General features: G+C 45.1%; 1 protein-coding gene across 7 annotated transcripts; it reads left to right on the top strand.

Annotated features, from left to right (window-relative positions):
• Nucleotides 1–2,193: 2,193 nt before the first annotated feature.
• On the top strand, nucleotides 2,194–16,252 carry mthfd1a (methylenetetrahydrofolate dehydrogenase (NADP+ dependent) 1a, methenyltetrahydrofolate cyclohydrolase, formyltetrahydrofolate synthetase). 7 transcript variants are annotated; one of them, XR_005707267.1, is made up of 13 exons: nucleotides 2,577–2,825; nucleotides 4,426–4,528; nucleotides 4,683–4,767; nucleotides 6,896–6,955; nucleotides 8,039–8,092; nucleotides 8,183–8,319; nucleotides 8,606–8,706; nucleotides 9,769–9,905; nucleotides 11,012–11,123; nucleotides 12,386–12,513; nucleotides 13,514–13,599; nucleotides 14,005–14,042; nucleotides 14,335–16,252. XR_005707267.1 is itself a non-coding variant. In XM_040124579.1 (12 exons), the coding sequence occupies exons 3-12, from the start codon at nucleotides 4,428–4,430 to the stop codon at nucleotides 13,565–13,567; spliced, it is 969 nt and encodes a 322-aa protein (XP_039980513.1). In that variant the 5' UTR covers nucleotides 2,194–2,317; nucleotides 2,413–2,566; nucleotides 4,426–4,427; the 3' UTR covers nucleotides 13,568–16,252. The 7 variants fall into 7 exon arrangements, 6 of the variants coding, with proteins under 6 accessions (XP_039980513.1, XP_039980511.1, XP_039980510.1 ...); XM_040124579.1 differs by lacking the exon at nucleotides 2,577–2,825 and adding exons at nucleotides 2,194–2,317; nucleotides 2,413–2,566 and having other exon boundaries at nucleotides 13,514–16,252; XM_040124576.1 differs by having other exon boundaries at nucleotides 14,005–16,252.
• The last annotated feature ends 442 nt before the right edge of the window (nucleotides 16,253–16,694 follow it).

Raw genomic sequence — 16,694 nt, 5'->3', positions numbered from 1 at the left:
CTTCAAAGACCATCTCCGTTCAAAGGGGCTACGTTGAACTATTGTCCAGAGAGTCAGGGATGGGATCTGAACTCGACACGTTCAGATTCAGTTTGTCTTTGTTGCAAACTGTGGCCCAGCAGCGTGGCTCTGCTCCGATCCCCGTGTCGTCCGCCTCTTCGGGAGCCTTCAGTGTCCGTCCTCTTCACCGCAACGCCGCAAGACACGCAAACAGACCGCGATTATTACAACAACACGCTGGCGCGTTATTTGCCATAAAGCACCGGAATCAATTTAAGACACGTCAGGTGATAAAATACAAATAATCTAGTGATACTCTAGTGTATTAACTAACATAACAATCAAGTAAAAATAATACAAACATTAAAAAACGATCACCTCCAACAGTAAGTTTTGTTTGAAATCATTCGTGAACAAACTCTATACACTATAACTGCTATTTTCACTATCAACCGTCAGCTCTTCATCGAGTGTCTTCATCAAATGTTTGTCCGAGCAACAAACAGAAGTTTCATTTTCCATCTGATGTGATAGAGAAAAGCAACAAATCTCCAATTTTTAGAAGCTGAAACCATCAAATGACGTCACAGCATTTTACATGAAAAACGATTCCAGCGATTAATCGATCACAAACATAGTCTTTGTTCCTATTTGATCCAAACCATCTGCTAACAACTCGATCGTTTATCAGTGAGACAGTTTGAAGGTCGAAGGCCGTTTATCATAGAAGCTTTGAAAAGCGAAACAAGTCCTGACGGCATCAAAGCACATCGAGCATTTCTCCGGAGAAGATGGCAGGAACTTTGAGAACACGACGTGGCTTCTGTCACCGCCGTGAGCTGTGGACGGGCTCAGTGCACGACCCAAAGTCTGTCTTCAGTCCACTTAACTTTCCTCTCAACAAATGTCCAACCTGGACAATTTACATTTATCCACAAGAAAACCAAATACACCCGAACATAAATATATGAACCGAGCCAGATGACTGGTCAAACAGCTCCTCCGTCCTCCATTACAGGGAATCAGGGAAGGTCGGCCATCGTCCCTCACTCAACACATGGTAATTCTTCCAGCGCTGTGCGCCGCCGCCAGTTACCAAAATAAAACGGGGTCGTTGGCGAAACAGGAGACTCTCAGGCTGGATGCTCTGCCCGGCTCAGTCTGCTGTTAACCTGGCTCACCTGTGGCGCCCAGTTATTTTCAAAGTTTATTTCGATAATACGCACGTTATGACAGAAAAGCAAGTCCGTCCAGTCCGTCCAGGTTTTGTTCCTAGTTTGTGGAGGACCTGAGATGAAGCAACAAGGCTGGTGCATATCAGAATAATAACGACCGAATGTTAACAGTGATAATCAGATTGGAGCTAAGACCCTGGTTTAGGTCCCTTTCGGCTCGTCAGGGATTTCAGAGCTGTGGTTATGATGGGGATCGAGGAGCTTGTCAGAGAGGACTTGATGGGGGGGCCCTGCAGACTGCATGCAGGAACAACAGAGGGGTCGATGCCGCTGGTCTTACCATAACTAACCTCATTCTTAAACACCTGTTATCTTTAGTCCAGGTCCAGGCTGTAGCTGAGTCTGAACTACAGTAGAGTGTCAGGAAGAGCTGACTCGTTGCTGTTCTTCCACCGGGTCTCCACAGGACCATGTCCTACCAAGTCCAGTCTAGTCAGATTTGATCTAAACGGTCCACTATCACGAATCATACGTTTACTGCAGGGGCTGAACAATCTGTACAGCAAACCACAACGGCGGCCCATCCCCTTTTCATTATGAGACCCAAAGGGGAAGAACTAAGACTGGATGGACAGTTCTAAAGAGGCGTTTTCAGTCCGAAAACATTGGATCCTACATTTCCCACAATGCAACAGCACAGGGTCTTCCATCAGAGTTTCCCTGCCTGACAGGCCACAGAGCAAAACAAAGTCCTGATATTGAGGAGCTCAGTGTGTGCAAACTCCCTCCTCCTCCTCCTTCTTCTCCTTCCTCTTCTCCGCGGCCTCCCCAACAGTCTGGAATCTGATTGGCTGAGAGGAACTTTGGCCATCCCCCCTCCTCCAGTTTACTCCAGTTTGACCTTTGACCTCCCTTCCCAGCATCAGTCTGGTTCCCTCTGCTGGATCGATTCAGTTCAGAGCAGAACTGCCTCGGAAAGATCCAGACACACACACGAACACACACACACACACACACCCACACACACACACACACACACAGGCACAGATAAGGTGACACACACACACACACACACACACACACACACGCATACAGACACACTGGAGCAGCTGAGTGTCAGAAGTTTTCTGTCCATCTCTCAGGTAAGGTGCTGCTCCCTGTCTCTCTGTCTGTCCGCCTGTTTACAGCCACATTAAATCTTTCTGATTATTGAACACGTCTCCACATGTGTCTGCAGCTGCACACATGAATCATGGGAAACTCTCCGGCTGCTGCCCGTTAACGTGGCGGAGGAGCGACGCTGCAGAGACGCTTCTGTTTGTGTGCAGCTGCAGTTCTGGAGTCAGAGGGTTTAGTTTTGACTTTTCTGAGTGTTTACAGCAGACTGCGGTGTGAGTGGACGGCACGAACACACAAACTGTGTGTTTAGTTTTTAATCATTAACATGTTTAATGGCCAGACTGTGTCACTGGGTGAGAAGTCAGGTTTCCTTCACACCCAAGAACTTTATTTATAAGTGGAGCTTTCACACAGTTTCTCGTTTATGTCTGGAGACCTCAACAAATTAGCCTGAGAGAGCATTTAAAACCCAGCATCACTGATATGTTCAGTGATCTCCAGACACACAGGTGGGATCAAATCACTTTACAGGTAGACAGGCTGTATAACAGCCTTATTTCTGCTCTTTATTTATCTGCTGTAACGATATTTTTTGTAACCTTGAACTGTTCTTTAAGAATATCCTGATGATCACCAAGGATTTGTGCAGTTTTACAGGCACCTGTGGTGTTTTTCCTGTAGTTTGTGTCCTGGCAGCTTCATACTCTGTTAAACTGACTGAACGACACGTCAGACTTTCAGCTGAGTGTGTGCTGAAAAAAAAAGTACAATGCATGTGGAGTGAGGACGGTTTAAAAAGCTGCTAAACAGAGAGAAAGGTGAATGCACAAAGGAACCAGAGTGAACCTGAAGCTTCAAAGCTGCTGCATTCGTGTCGGTTAAAGTGTCTGGTCGTTGGTTGCGGTGAAACGTTAAAACATTTACTCAAGTACTGCACTTAACACGTACTTCTGCTCTACTTGAGTAATTCCAGTCCGTGTCAACTTATACCTCACTACATTTCAGAAGGAGATATTGTACTTTATAGGAAAGTACACTAGTACATTTATTGAACAGCTGGAGTTACCGGTTACCTCACAGGTTAAGATGCACACACTTAAAAAAATCCTTGAAAGAAATGCTTTTCCTAGTTTGGTCTGGAAGCATTTGACCTCTGCCCCATCCAGCGCCGACTGTGAGCCAACATCAGGGCTGGATCTCACTGATGCTCCGGAGCCTGAGCGGGATCAGATCCCCGCAGCGGGTTCAACATCTGGTGGAGTGGAGGCCGTAAGAGCAGCGCATCGGGGATCATGGTGTCGCAGTCTGTCGTCTGAGGCCTTGTCCCCTAGAAAATCGGTCTCTGTGTTTTACAAATTGTGTCGCGGTGACGTCCTCTCTGCCTGGGTTCTGTAGGTCAGAGGTCTGGGTGGAGGTTTTTCAGACTTTGACAGCAAAGAGCAGGTTCACACCCTGAATCCTGTCGGGGGTTTAGGCAGGAAAAAAATGTCCAGGATCTTTCCTGGACCTGCCCCAGGAGCTGTGAGAGTCTAAACAGAACCACTAACCAGCCTCATGATGCTGGACTCACCGCCTGCCACTTAACACTTTACTGAAGAGTTCAGTATTAACATTTTGCGTCTTGTCAGATACGTAAATCCCCAACATTTCCTCATCATGTCAACGGGAAACATGATCCGGTCTGGATTATGTTCCTTGAAAACATATTTGCTGTTGCAGTTTAGTTGTATTCACAGTAACTGTAAATTCTAGGAGACGGGTTGATTATGCAGGGGATGTCCAGCGTGTTTCGCCGTTCTCTCTCGTGTCAATCGCTAACAACAGAAGCGGAGCCGAGCAATGGACAGATAACGAACGGATTAGTTAAATACATGAAGCGTCGGCTTCAGAGTCGTATTTGATCAATGAATCCATCGATCGATCGCTGAACACAGTATGGTTTTCCTCTCCCTGTTTGTGCATCGGGTGCATTCAGGTGACCAGCTCAGCGTCAGACTGATCCCGCTGTCACCATGTGTTCAAAACCACACGTCTGTCAGTTGGTTAATTAGGAGATAATTCAAATATAATACAAACCAGTTCAGCCCTGCTGTTAACTGATGCTCTCTCTCTCTCTCTCTCTCTCTCTCAGTCATGTTATCCTCGGTCACCCACTCGCTCCGTCTCGGGGCCTCTGGTTGCCAAGGAAGCATGCGCTCCATGGCAACCGTCATCTCCGGCAACAAGACTTCCAAGTGAGTCAACATCCCAGTATCACCCAGCATTTCTTACTTTTCCCACTCCTGTCAAGTTTCTCCCAGTTTCTCCAGTCAGCCCAAACATTATGACACCTTTTGAATTTTTGACCTTTGACCTTCGAAGACTGATCCTAGGTCTGTGTGTGTGCAGGTTAGTGAGGGAGAGGCTGAAGAATGAGGTGGAGAAGATGAGGAGTCAGTTCTCGGGGTTCAGACCCAGTCTGGTGGTTTTACAGGTGAGTCCAGTGATCTTACAGGTGAGTCTGGAGTCTTACAGGTGAGTCCTGTGGTCTTACAAGTGAGTCCTGTGGTCTTACAGGTGAGTCTGGAGTCTTACAGGTCAGTCCTGTGGTCTTACAGGTGAGTCCTGTGGTCTTACAGGTGAGTCCTGTGGTCTTACAGGTGAGTCTGGAGTCTTACAGGTGAGTCCTGTGGTCTTACAGGTGAGTCCTGTGGTCTTACAGGTGAGTCCTGTGGTCTTACAGGTGAGTCCTGTGGTCTTACAGGTGAGTCCTGTGGTCTTACAGGTGAGTCCTGTGGTCTTACAGGTGAGTCTGGAGTCTTACAGGTGAGTCCTGTGGTCTTACAGGTGAGTCCTGGAGTCTTACAGGTGAGTCTGGAGTCTTACAGGTCAGTCCTGTGGTCTTACAGGTGAGTCCTGTGGTCTTACAGGTGAGTCCAGTGATCTTACAGGTGAGTCCTGTGGTCTTACAGGTGAGTCCAGTGATCTTACAGGTGAGTCCTGTGGTCTTACAAGCTCATTAACGAACACTTGGTGAACACAAAACCTTGACTTGACATTTCTGTCACAAAACCTGGACTTCTTCTTAACTCCGAGTATCATGCATCCAAAAAAATCGATCGTTTTTTGTTTCTAATTTGAATGGGACAAACGTCCCAGACCGTCCAGACTCGGAGCCACTGTGTGCGGAGCGGGGACATTTGTGACTCTGGCGACACCTGCTGGTCGTATCACAGTGATTCACTGCTCCATGAAAAGACTTCAGTCCGTTCTGCGGGTGGGACTTTGCTCTGTGAGCTGAATGGAAGGATGAAACACGAGAGACACAAACTGAGACTAAATCTCCTCTCAGCTCACCGGTCCGAGGTTTTAGGACCGTCTGGGACCTGGTCGTAATGAGGCCTGATCAGAGGACCAGAACAGCTCAGTTAAAACCATGCAGCGTGTTCTGCATATCTAAACCAGTCTGAACCTGCTGTGTTTACTCCAGCTGCTGCTCTTCTAATGAACCTTGATAACAAACCTTCAACCCTCCAAACCAAAACCTGAACCAGTCAGACCTGAACCCGAAGAGTCACGGGTTCAATCAAGTTTAGCTGTTACGCTCATTCACGCACGTAAGGACGCATGAATGAAGTTAGTTGAGCACGTTTATCTTGACAACTGTCCAACATGTGTTACTCTTAAATGTGTCCTGCTGGTCCTCAAACTGTTTGTCTTCAACAGTGTCCTGGCGTCAAAATGTCAAATGTGATAAAAGTTTGTTTTTCTCAAATTTTCTCTGAAAGCTGTTTAGAGTCGCAAACAACCCGAATGTTTGCAAAAGCAAAAACGTTGAAGAGTTAAAGGTCGTGACCCAGAAACTGGGGCATCATAGACCTGGTCCCAGTTCAACACTGGGATTTAATTATATAAAAACTTCCTCCGGGTGAACTGGGAAGCTTTTAACTTGTTGATATGTAAAACTCACCTGGTGGAAATAATGTTAATATATGATATGAAATGTTAATAATGTCAAGAAAAGGCGGATTCCCTCCTGTCATGGACCTTTGTCAGGTCCATGACACGTCTCCGTACTGAATCATAAAACTGTTTCTTTTATCGTTTTAATTGTTTTTTCATTTTCATTTACAGATTTTAATTGTTCCTATCAGTTGTGAGTTACGCCGTTTTATTCATTAACATCATTCCTGAGGTTACCGGTCACGATACAACTTTTAGGTTCACCAAAATCAATCAGAGGAGAAAACAAAGACAGAAGTCAAGGTAGCTTCTGGAGAACTGGTGTGGTGTGTTACCGTTATGGGTTCAGTCACCGGTGAACTGACTCTCATCTGACAACGCTCACTGAGGTCTGCAGGCTTAAGGAGACTCCGCCCACACTCGGGAGCCTTAACGAGCTGCCTCGTTAGAGCGGGATCCATCGTACGTCCGTGCTTTTCGTAAACTCTACGATTGTTGTTCCCGTTTTTACGGACGATGTCACAGGGAAGCAGCCTCAGTGGCCGTTTGGAGTCGCCGCTGAGAGACAAAGCAGATGATTGAGCAGTAACGGTCGACTGTCGCAGGACTGAAGTGTGTTCAATCTCCCGATGAAATAAAGGTTTTCAACTGTGTTTCAGGTGGGAGACAGAGACGACTCCAACCTGTACATCAGCACCAAACTGAAGGCTGCAGCTGAGGTGACAAAAACGACATTTCATACATTTGATCAGGTTTAAGAAAACCGATGTTTTCTCAAACCAACACTGACGTCTCTGACGTATCTGGTTCCTCTGAGCCTCAGAGCTCCACTGTTTCAAGAACCAAACACACACGTTCCTCCATCAACATCAACACACACACACACACCGTCCTGCTGCCACAAACACTCGCTACAGCACCAAACGTGGATTAATCCGCCGCTGAAAATAGTCCCCAACAAAGTCCCTGTTCCCTCCTGTTTGTTTGATTAAAACTACAGTGAGCAGCTGCTTTAGGAAAATGACTGAGTCTTTTTTATTTTTAAATGAATCGGTATATTTGTGAGGTCTTTTTAAGGACTCACGTCTACAGTAGGAACCAATGGGCTCGGAGCTGAGAGCCACAGACGGAGGAGGGAATGGTAAACGGACTGCACTCCCATAGACGCCTTTTTACCTTAGCAGTTTACAAAGCGCCCATTCACACACACACTCGCACACCAGTGGCGATGGACCTGCCGTGCAAGGCGCTGGCCTGCACATCTGGAGCGAGGACACTTCAACATGTGGACAGGAGGAGCCGGCGTCGAACCGCCGACCCAGAAGCCGGCGGACGACCCGCGCTAGCGCCCATAAGTCAGAAAGTGTTGAGAGACGGACCGCTGGTTCGAGTCTGAACAGAAGATTTGTTCACAGTAAGAAAAATGTAGAAAGACCAGACTGATCCTTGAAATATGTGGTCTCTGAGTGGACCAGTATCCGTCAGTCCAGTCCAGACCGAAATATCTCATCAAGCACTGGACGGATTTGAGCCCAGTCCACATTTACATACAAAGATGTCAGAGTTGTCAGAAAGTGTTTTGGTTTAAAAGAGAAACGTCTTCAGACGACGACCTCATGGTTGGTTTGGCAAACATTCCTCAGGTTAGCCTCCCCCGCCCCCACCCCCGCCCCCGCCCCCGCCCTCACCCTCACCCCCGCCCTTTCAACAGGACATGAGCCATGAGGGGAAAAGGGGCTGGTGTGAATATAAAAACACTGACTAGTGCAGCTTTAATAACATTTTCAGTTTCTCGTCTGCAGATTGGAATCGATGCCAAACACGTGAAGCTGCCGAACACGGCGACGCAGGAGGAGGTCGGTGACGAGCTCAGTTTGATCTCTAGCCAACCTGCAGCGGACGAAAGGTCCAGCGCTGACTGTCTCCTGTTTCCTGTCGTCCTCCAGGTCCTGCATAGCATCATGTCTGTCAACGAGAACCTGTCTGTCCACGGTCTGATCGTCCAGCTCCCTCTGGACTCTGTTAATCCCATCAACACTGAACTCATCACCAACGCCGTGTCCCCAGACAAGGATGTGGATGGGTGAGTCAGGAACAGGAACTCTACACTTTTATTTCTTTCTCTTTGTCTTCTTACAGATTTTTTTGTCCTGAGGTCTCGTGTCTGTGATTAAACTGAATTTAAACAGATCTACGAACTTGTTTCCCGATAAGATTTGACTGTGAGACACTGAATAATCTCAATGTAATCACAATGTGCTTTTACATACTGATATACATCACACAGCTGTTTGAAATTTGTCCTGTTCACCCCAGTACTTCTTCATACATGCCACATATTTACTGTGTGTGTGTGTGTGTGTGTGCAGTCTGAGCTGTATTAATGCAGGGAAGCTGTCTCGAGGTGACCTGGGCGACTGTTTCATCCCCTGCACCCCCAACGGCTGCATGGAGCTCATCAGACAGACAGGTCACACACTGTAAAAAATAACACACTCTCAGGTCATTTAACCCTTTCATCATGACTGACACAAAGAAACCTTTCTTCACACACAAACTTCGTACACGTATTGTTTGGTAAATGTCCACAAATCCAGGGTGGGATTCCCCGTTCGAGGGGCCCCGGGGCCAGAAATGACCCCCACTGTACATGTCAGCGTTTTACTTCGACCTGACACCCAGAAACCAACCGGTGCTCGAGAGCTGAAATGATAAGCTGATCAATCAATCAGTCAGTGACAGATAATTAATTAGCAGCAACAACAGATTAATCGTTTAAGTCATTTTTTTAAGCAAAATACCAAAAATTCTCTGGTTCCAGCCTCTGAAATGAGAATATTTGTTTTTTCCCAGTTTTCTCTGACATAATCTCAACGTCTTTGTGTTTTTGACTGTTGGTCAGACAAAACAAATTGACCACAGTGTGAACCTGGCCTTCAGGGAACAACGCTGGACCGTTTTCACTATTTTCTGACTTTTTATTCACTCGACATCAGTCACTTATTCATTCAATTCAGTTCAATTCAGTTTTATTCATATAGCAGGAAGGAAATAACTGTCTGATTTATTCATCATGAAAATAATAGTTGGTGGCATCCTTAGTTCTCCTGTGATGGAATAACGCGACCTTACTTTTACTTATAATTCAGGTCTTAAAACCAGATTCTGACACAGAGTCCCTCTGTGAGACCAGGCTCCAAGATGGAGGATGGAGGACCTGACAGAGTTGCTTGTGATAATCAAATTATAGTTAATAATTAGCTGATCACAGCTTATTCAGCGGCTTTTAATGGGGCGGTTTGAATAGATGAGACCAAAAAACAAAAACACGGTCGGCCCCTGACAAATAGAAAAATAAGATTAATAACAGGACTGACAGAATCCCTTCACGTTGCACTATCAGTGTATTATAATGTGTGTCAAAAAACCAATGGACATACACACAAAATAGTCAAACACCTGTTTTCATAATAAGTGAGCTAGAACATGTACGGTGGCGCTGAGAGATACCAACCTCCCTGTACCTGTGCAGGTGTGTCTGTGGCGGGAAAACACGCGGTCGTGATCGGTCGCAGTAAAATCGTCGGAGCTCCGATGCACGACCTGCTGCTGTGGAACCACGCTACTGTGACCACCTGCCACTCAAAGACCCCGGACCTACCTGAACAGGTGACCACACCCACCTGGGTACTGATGATGATGATGGTGACGATGATTTTTATCATGCTTTACCTCGAGAGCTTTTAAAGCCTGAGATGTCGGAGCTTCAGTTATCAGAGCGTTTTCACACAGTTTCATAGAGATGAAGTGAAAGCAGCAGCTGCCTGTGAGGAAGCAAAGCAGATTCCAAACTGCCCATCGGGCCTTTGCGTTCTCTGGAGTCCAGGAATCAAAGTGGAACAAAGAGGGACCCCGAGTTCTCCGGAGCCGACTGGGTCAGGTCAGGTTCCAGTGGAAGCGGAGCAGAGACAGGACTGACTCAACATTATCTGGTCTTTGTCTCTGGTAAGAGAAAACCACGGAGGGAACACAGAGTCAAAAAAAGCCGGACCTGAAGGGACAACAAAAACCCACAGAGTTAAAAACGTAGAAGTGAAAACACACTGAACCTGTCTAACACACCGCTGGTCCAGACATGGACTCTACCGGACCTCTGATGGTCCCTGTGGTATCTGGCACCAGGACGTCAGCAGCAGATCCTTGAGTCCCAGATGTTTCGAAATGAAGCCGATGTGGACCAGACTTTTGTCCCGGCCCATCTCACCCATCACCCTGTCTCCGGTTCACGGTCTGTCCCTCCTCAGACTCACCACCTCTGACCAGCAGCCCCCCACCAGCCTTGTTGTTTCAGAGATGCTCCAACCTGGTCCTCTGAACATAACATTCTGGTCCTTCTCAAAGTGGTTCAGGTCTTTACGCCTGCTCATTTCTCCCACATCCAGCACGTAGACCACGAGAACCAACCGCGCCCTCAGCATCTGATAAACCCCAGACCTCGACGTTGTTCTCCTCGTCTGGTCCGAGTGTTTTGGATCATCGGAGACAATAAAAACTACTGATGGGACTTGAAGACACCTGAAGACAGAAAACTGTGTGATGATGCGTCTCCTGTGTGATGATGATGCGTTTCCTGTGTGATGATGATGTGTCTCCTGTTTGTGATGATGCGTTTCCTGTGTGATGATGCGTGATGCGTTTCCTGTGTGATGATGATGTGTCTCCTGTTTGTGATGATGCGTTTCCTGTGTGATGATGCGTTTCCTGTGTGTCTACAGGTGAGCAGGGCTGACATCCTGGTGGTGGGGGCAGGTCGAGCAGAGATGGTGAGTGGACAGTGGGTGAAGGACGGAGCTGTGGTCATCGACTGTGGAATCAACCACGTACCAGGTACACACTGAATAATACACACTGAATAATACACACTGAATAATACACAATGATACACACTTATACACACTGAATAATACACACTGAATAATACACACTGATACACACTGATACACACTGAATAATACACACTGATACACACTGATACACACTGAATAATACACACTGAATAATACACACTGATACACACTGGTACACACTGAATAATACACACTGAATAATACACTGGTGCTACATCATAGTGCAGTGATGCCACCGTCTTTACATCAGTTAATGAACAAATGGATGGAGTCTGATTTTAATGAGACATTTTCCACATTAAACCCTTTTTTATGCTCGTTTTCATCAGGACTCGTCACAGTAGAAGTAACAGCGATGTTATTATAACATTTGGGCAGAACAGTTCATTATTTGGGTTATTTATTGTGTTATTACGGGTAAAGTGATGAAACATCAGTCAGACGTGAACAGAACTTCCTGTAGAAAACATCCGGTTTTAGATAAAGAGCTTTTCTTCAGCGAGACAATGAACGAGCTCCTCTTCACATTATAACGAGACGTTATCGTGTCGTGTTTTCACGAGATACCAAATTATTCCGTTTTCACCAGAAACGTTTCTCATGATCACAACACGTGTCTTTATGTCGCTGTATCGCGAGATCAGCTCATCTCATTGAAACCTTTCTCTTTCCGACATGATACGATGAATATTTTTGTTTTCGTTGGTAGATATTTAAAGCACGACTCAAGTTGTTCTTTTAATCAACGGAAGAGTGAAAAGTTCATCAGAAATGAACATTTCAGTCAAAACGCTAAAGCTCAGATGGTCAGATAACAACAATAAAACGTGAAACTGGACGTCAGCTTCAGTCTCGGCTAAATCCCGAAACAGACGTTCGTCTTCGCGGATCAGGAAACCACTTCCTGCGGCTGATGATACTGAACCCGAGCAGAACTGCTCACGTCGGAAAACGTCAACAGACTCTCCTGTCGCCTCAGGAGCCGTTAGCGCTGAGCATCGTGACCATTAAACCATAACCCGGTTTTAAAAAGGGAAACTACCGAGGACAATAAAGACCTGACCCCCCGGACCCACTGAGGTCCCTGCAAACTGTGGACGCTCTTTGTCGTGAACTGAGCAGTAGTTTTAAAACGTTAACATCTGAGTGTGTGTGCGGGAATATCCAGTGCCGGATCTGAAGGCTGACCACCAGAGCGTTTACGTTTCTACACCCGTGTGTGACCTTTGACCCCTCTGACAGATGAGACGAAGGCCAGCGGTAAACGGGTGGTCGGAGACGTTCACTACGCCTCAGCCAAACAGAGAGCGGGATTCATCACACCTGTTCCAGGGGGGGTGGGGCCAATGACGGTGGCCATGCTCATGGAGGTAATTTATCTTATTTTATTTAGATGAACTTTTTAAAGTTTAAAGTATTTAAGAGAAGAAATTCAAAAGAAACACAAAATCCTCACTAGTACAAATCAAATCTTTAAATGTGAGATAGATTATTAACTGTGCTGCATTATTCACAATGTGTAAAGTCCTTAATTGGCTGTGTCAGTATGTTAATGCTGGAAAGGAACATTCAGTGTTTCCTCAGTTCAGCCTCTGTGTTCTGTGTCTTCGGGCTTTAATTAAAGCTGAGACTCATTAAGTTTTAATCAGGGACGACATCGTCTCCTGAGAACAGTTATGGATTTTACTTTTGTCCCTTTGCTAACAAGCTAATCTCTTGTGTGTCTCATTTGGTGTTTGATCATTTATAAGAGTCTGAAACCTCGTCTTTCCGCTCACTGTCGTTGATTCGGTGGAGACGGTGAATGAGTGAATCAGGGAGAAGTTTCAGACACTGGTCTTCCTTCCTTCCAACATCACAGCTTTCACAGTTAATCACTGACACTAATTTGTCCCTTCAGGACAATCAAATAAAAAAACTAAAATAGATTAGATAATGACCTCAGACACCAAAGTCTTGTCTCGCTAGCTGGCTTTTTCCAAGCCAGCTAGCTGGACCCCGCTGGACTTACCTGGTCTCTGTTCCCTCGAAGGTCAGTTCAATCAGTCGATGGCAGAAATTCTGTTCCCAAACAGACAATTTATTTTATTTGTTTAGACGAGGAAATTTTTGTTTTTTAATTGTAAGTTTCTGTTGTTTTCTTTCGTTACTTATTTTCTAATCTTTTATTTGGATTGTGTGGCCTTTTCTTGTTTTACTGATCTTATTTGATTCCAAATCCGTTTTATTGTTGTGGTTTCTGTGCGGGCCTCAGGAAGCCGAACCCGCTTCTGTGCAGAACTGTGTTCTGCTGCAGGTTAATAACCCTGAGGGACGGGGGACACGGGGAGCTTGTGTCCCCGCTCTTTTTCATGGTTGCGTGTTTTCCAGAACACGGTGCAGAGCGCTCAGCGTTTCCTCCTGAAGAATCAGTCCAGGTGGTGAAACACTTCAGCTGAACTGAACCGACGCTACAGGTAAAACAAGAAGATAGAAACCTGATGATAATAAGATGCTTATTGCTGAAACCGGTAACTTCAGATCCTCCACATCCTTCACTGTAACACGTGAGCTGCTGTTTTTCTCACAATCCTGCAACTTCATTCTCCACATGCGACACATTTGTACGTGTAAAATTAGAACTGAATCCTCATAACATCTCGAGCTTTTTCCTTTAAACCTACGACGCCAAACTGCAGATGTTTTGTTTTTCCTCACAGTGGCTGGTTTCAATCTGATGTTCACAGCGCCACTGTTTTAAATCTGTACATCAGTTAATAAGGGCTCAGCTCGTTCTCTCTGTGCGTGACGATGAGTTAATGCGGCACAGTGTCGCCCCCTGCTGCTGAACTCTCACGGTGTGTTTGTTTGTCTACCCGCAGGCAGACAGGTGCGAACAGGTGTGAACGAGTGCGAACAGGTGTGACTCTCCCTCTGTTTTTATTTGTGTCCTCTTCTGTCTTTTGAATAATTCAGTTCTTAAATCAATGTTCTCTGTCTCTTACGTTCACCGGGGTCATTTGATATTTCTACCCTCTTATGTTCCTTCATTGAATCAGTTGTGTAAGTCATGAAAGTCAAGTGGACGTTCACACCCGACATCTTTACCGTGGACAAAGATAAACAGCAGGTTTCATTCAGCCCGTCGGTGCAGAGCCTGGTTTTCAGAGATTCTGTTTTAACGTTCGTTTTCACTCTGACCACTTTTACAGTGTAATTCTGTTCCGCCCTCGACCTTTAACCTCCACAGCAGCTCTGTTTGCTGAGGGGTCAGGGGTCGTCGTCATGGAGACCTACCAGCTGTTTCCTGCTGAGGACTGATGTCGACGTGAAGGGATCAAATATCTGATCAGTGAATTGATTATTGATAGAAAATGAATTGAATCCTGTACAAATCATGTGAATGGTGTCAAGTTTGATGATGTGAACGATCCTCGAGTTTCTTTCACGTCTGATTGTATTTCACCTCTTTTAAATCGCTGTGTATCTGTTTCCGGCTTCCTCGCCTTGTCTCTGTGCTGCTGTAACGCCAATTAAATGAAGCTTGATCTCATCTACAATGTTTAAACATTTAGGTTTTATTTATTTTTCATTTGTCTCCTCATTTTGTCTGAATTCGGATCTAAAGTGATTTAAAACTACAAATATGCATCAGATGAATCTGTCTTCAGAGTCGCCTGAGTCTGCGACATCTGATGGAGCTTTAAAATACACAGAACGGGCATGAAACTCCTTCATGGCCGATTCCTTTTTCAAAACAAGTTCAGAGTGATCAGAGTTCCGCACAAAAGTACGTCTGTATGAGGATTTACTAAAGGGCTCCTTACTGTTTTTTACAGACACACGCGACCGAGCAGCTGAGGAGGCTGATTGAACATTTAATGATTCAAACTGAGCGTATTTAGTTTCTGAAGAACGTGACAGCTCATGACCGACAAGTCACACGGTAACTTAAATATAAAAATTCATCAACTCATTTAATTATAAAAGTAAATAAAATCAAGTGGTAAACGGCCTCCGATGAGTTCAAATGTCTGTAACTTTACTCCGCAGCTGAACTTTTTCCTAAGTTTCCGGTGGGAATCTGAACTGAACTTGATAAATAACGGAACAGACTGTTTATTTTTATGCTCAATATTATTTTTATATATAAAAATAATGTAACCGTAATATTTCACCGGCACAGAGACAATTATTCACGTAAAATCCCAAAAACACACAGGTCACTGTTGTATTTAGAAAAATCAGTAAATCCTAAACTTTCTGTCTCTGCCAGAGACAGCGCTGATGATCCACAATGTTCCTGATTTGCTATAAATGATGATCGTTTTTATCTCAGTTTAACTTCGAAGACTTCTGTCGATCTGATTTGTCTTCAATTTGTCTTCTGCTCTGATGATAATCAAACACAGATGATGTCCAGCTGTCAGTCATCCAGTGATTGACAGCTGTGTGATGTAATCAGAGCCCCTCAGTCATTAATTAGGTGAATTCGTGAGTCGGTGTGACAATCACTTCGATTGATTCCTGAAATAACTTCACACAGAGATGCAGCCTGAGGAGTCTGAATGTTCTGATTGAATTTATTGATTTCATTTCTTTAGTGTTCACTCAGATGTTTATGAGAAAATGAATAACATTACAGTTTTGTCTGTCAGTGACATGTTTGAGTTTCTTCTTTTGATGCTCTGGGACGAAAATCTTCCTCTTCTTTTTACTGGATGTTCCTGAAGACGGTGGACGTTGGCAGATTCACCTTTCAACACCCGCATTAAAATATTTATTCCCTCCTGTTTCTTTGGCACGTTTGTCTTCGTGAAGAAGAAAAACAGTAGTGACCAAACATTCAGTCAATTCAACACTCAAAAACTGACTTGATTTGAGTTTGAGGAGTTAATGAAAAGTAGAGGTGATGACAGAAACCTGCTCAGCTTAAACCAATGTTGAGTTACAGATGAGGAACACGTCATTTTTATTTGAAAACACGTCGCTGCAGTTTATACTGAAACATTCTCCAAAGGTCAAATCGCGATCAGATAAAATGAGTTAGGGAAATTTCACTGTTTTTCATGAGACATTTTGCCCTGAGCTGTGACTGTCAGGCAGACTTCCCTTTTAGAATGAATATAGTAAACGTTAAACCTGCATTTATTGTTTGCTTGTTTTTGTTTGTTTGTTTGCTTGTTTGTTTGTTTGGTTGGTTGGTTGGTTGACCCAAGGGGGCAGCAGAACAGTCTGTAAAAACATCATCTATATCCTGTGTCTGGGTCACCTGATGAACCTAGGTCAGGTACACCCTCTCTCTTAGCTCTGGTTTTGGTCTCCACCAGCTCCTGAGGGAAATATCTGGCTCTTCTGCTGCTAAATGCTCCACTATGTTCACCAGTTGGTCTCTGACTGTGTCTGTCTGCTGTTTGATGCTGAGCAGGTGGTGGACAATGGCTTTTACAGCTCTTATTTTGAAAACGGCAGAGACTGAACCAGACAGGAAATGTGCAGCAAAACCAAAACCAAGAGCTAAAAGTTGCTAAAAAGCTCTGGAGAGCTGAAGAGACGGTGACATCTGACAATT

Source organism: Xiphias gladius, chromosome 4 (assembly GCF_016859285.1).
Source record: "Xiphias gladius isolate SHS-SW01 ecotype Sanya breed wild chromosome 4, ASM1685928v1, whole genome shotgun sequence".
NCBI classification, from domain to species: domain Eukaryota; kingdom Metazoa; phylum Chordata; class Actinopteri; order Istiophoriformes; family Xiphiidae; genus Xiphias; species Xiphias gladius.
This window is presented reverse-complemented; position numbering and strand designations above follow the sequence as displayed.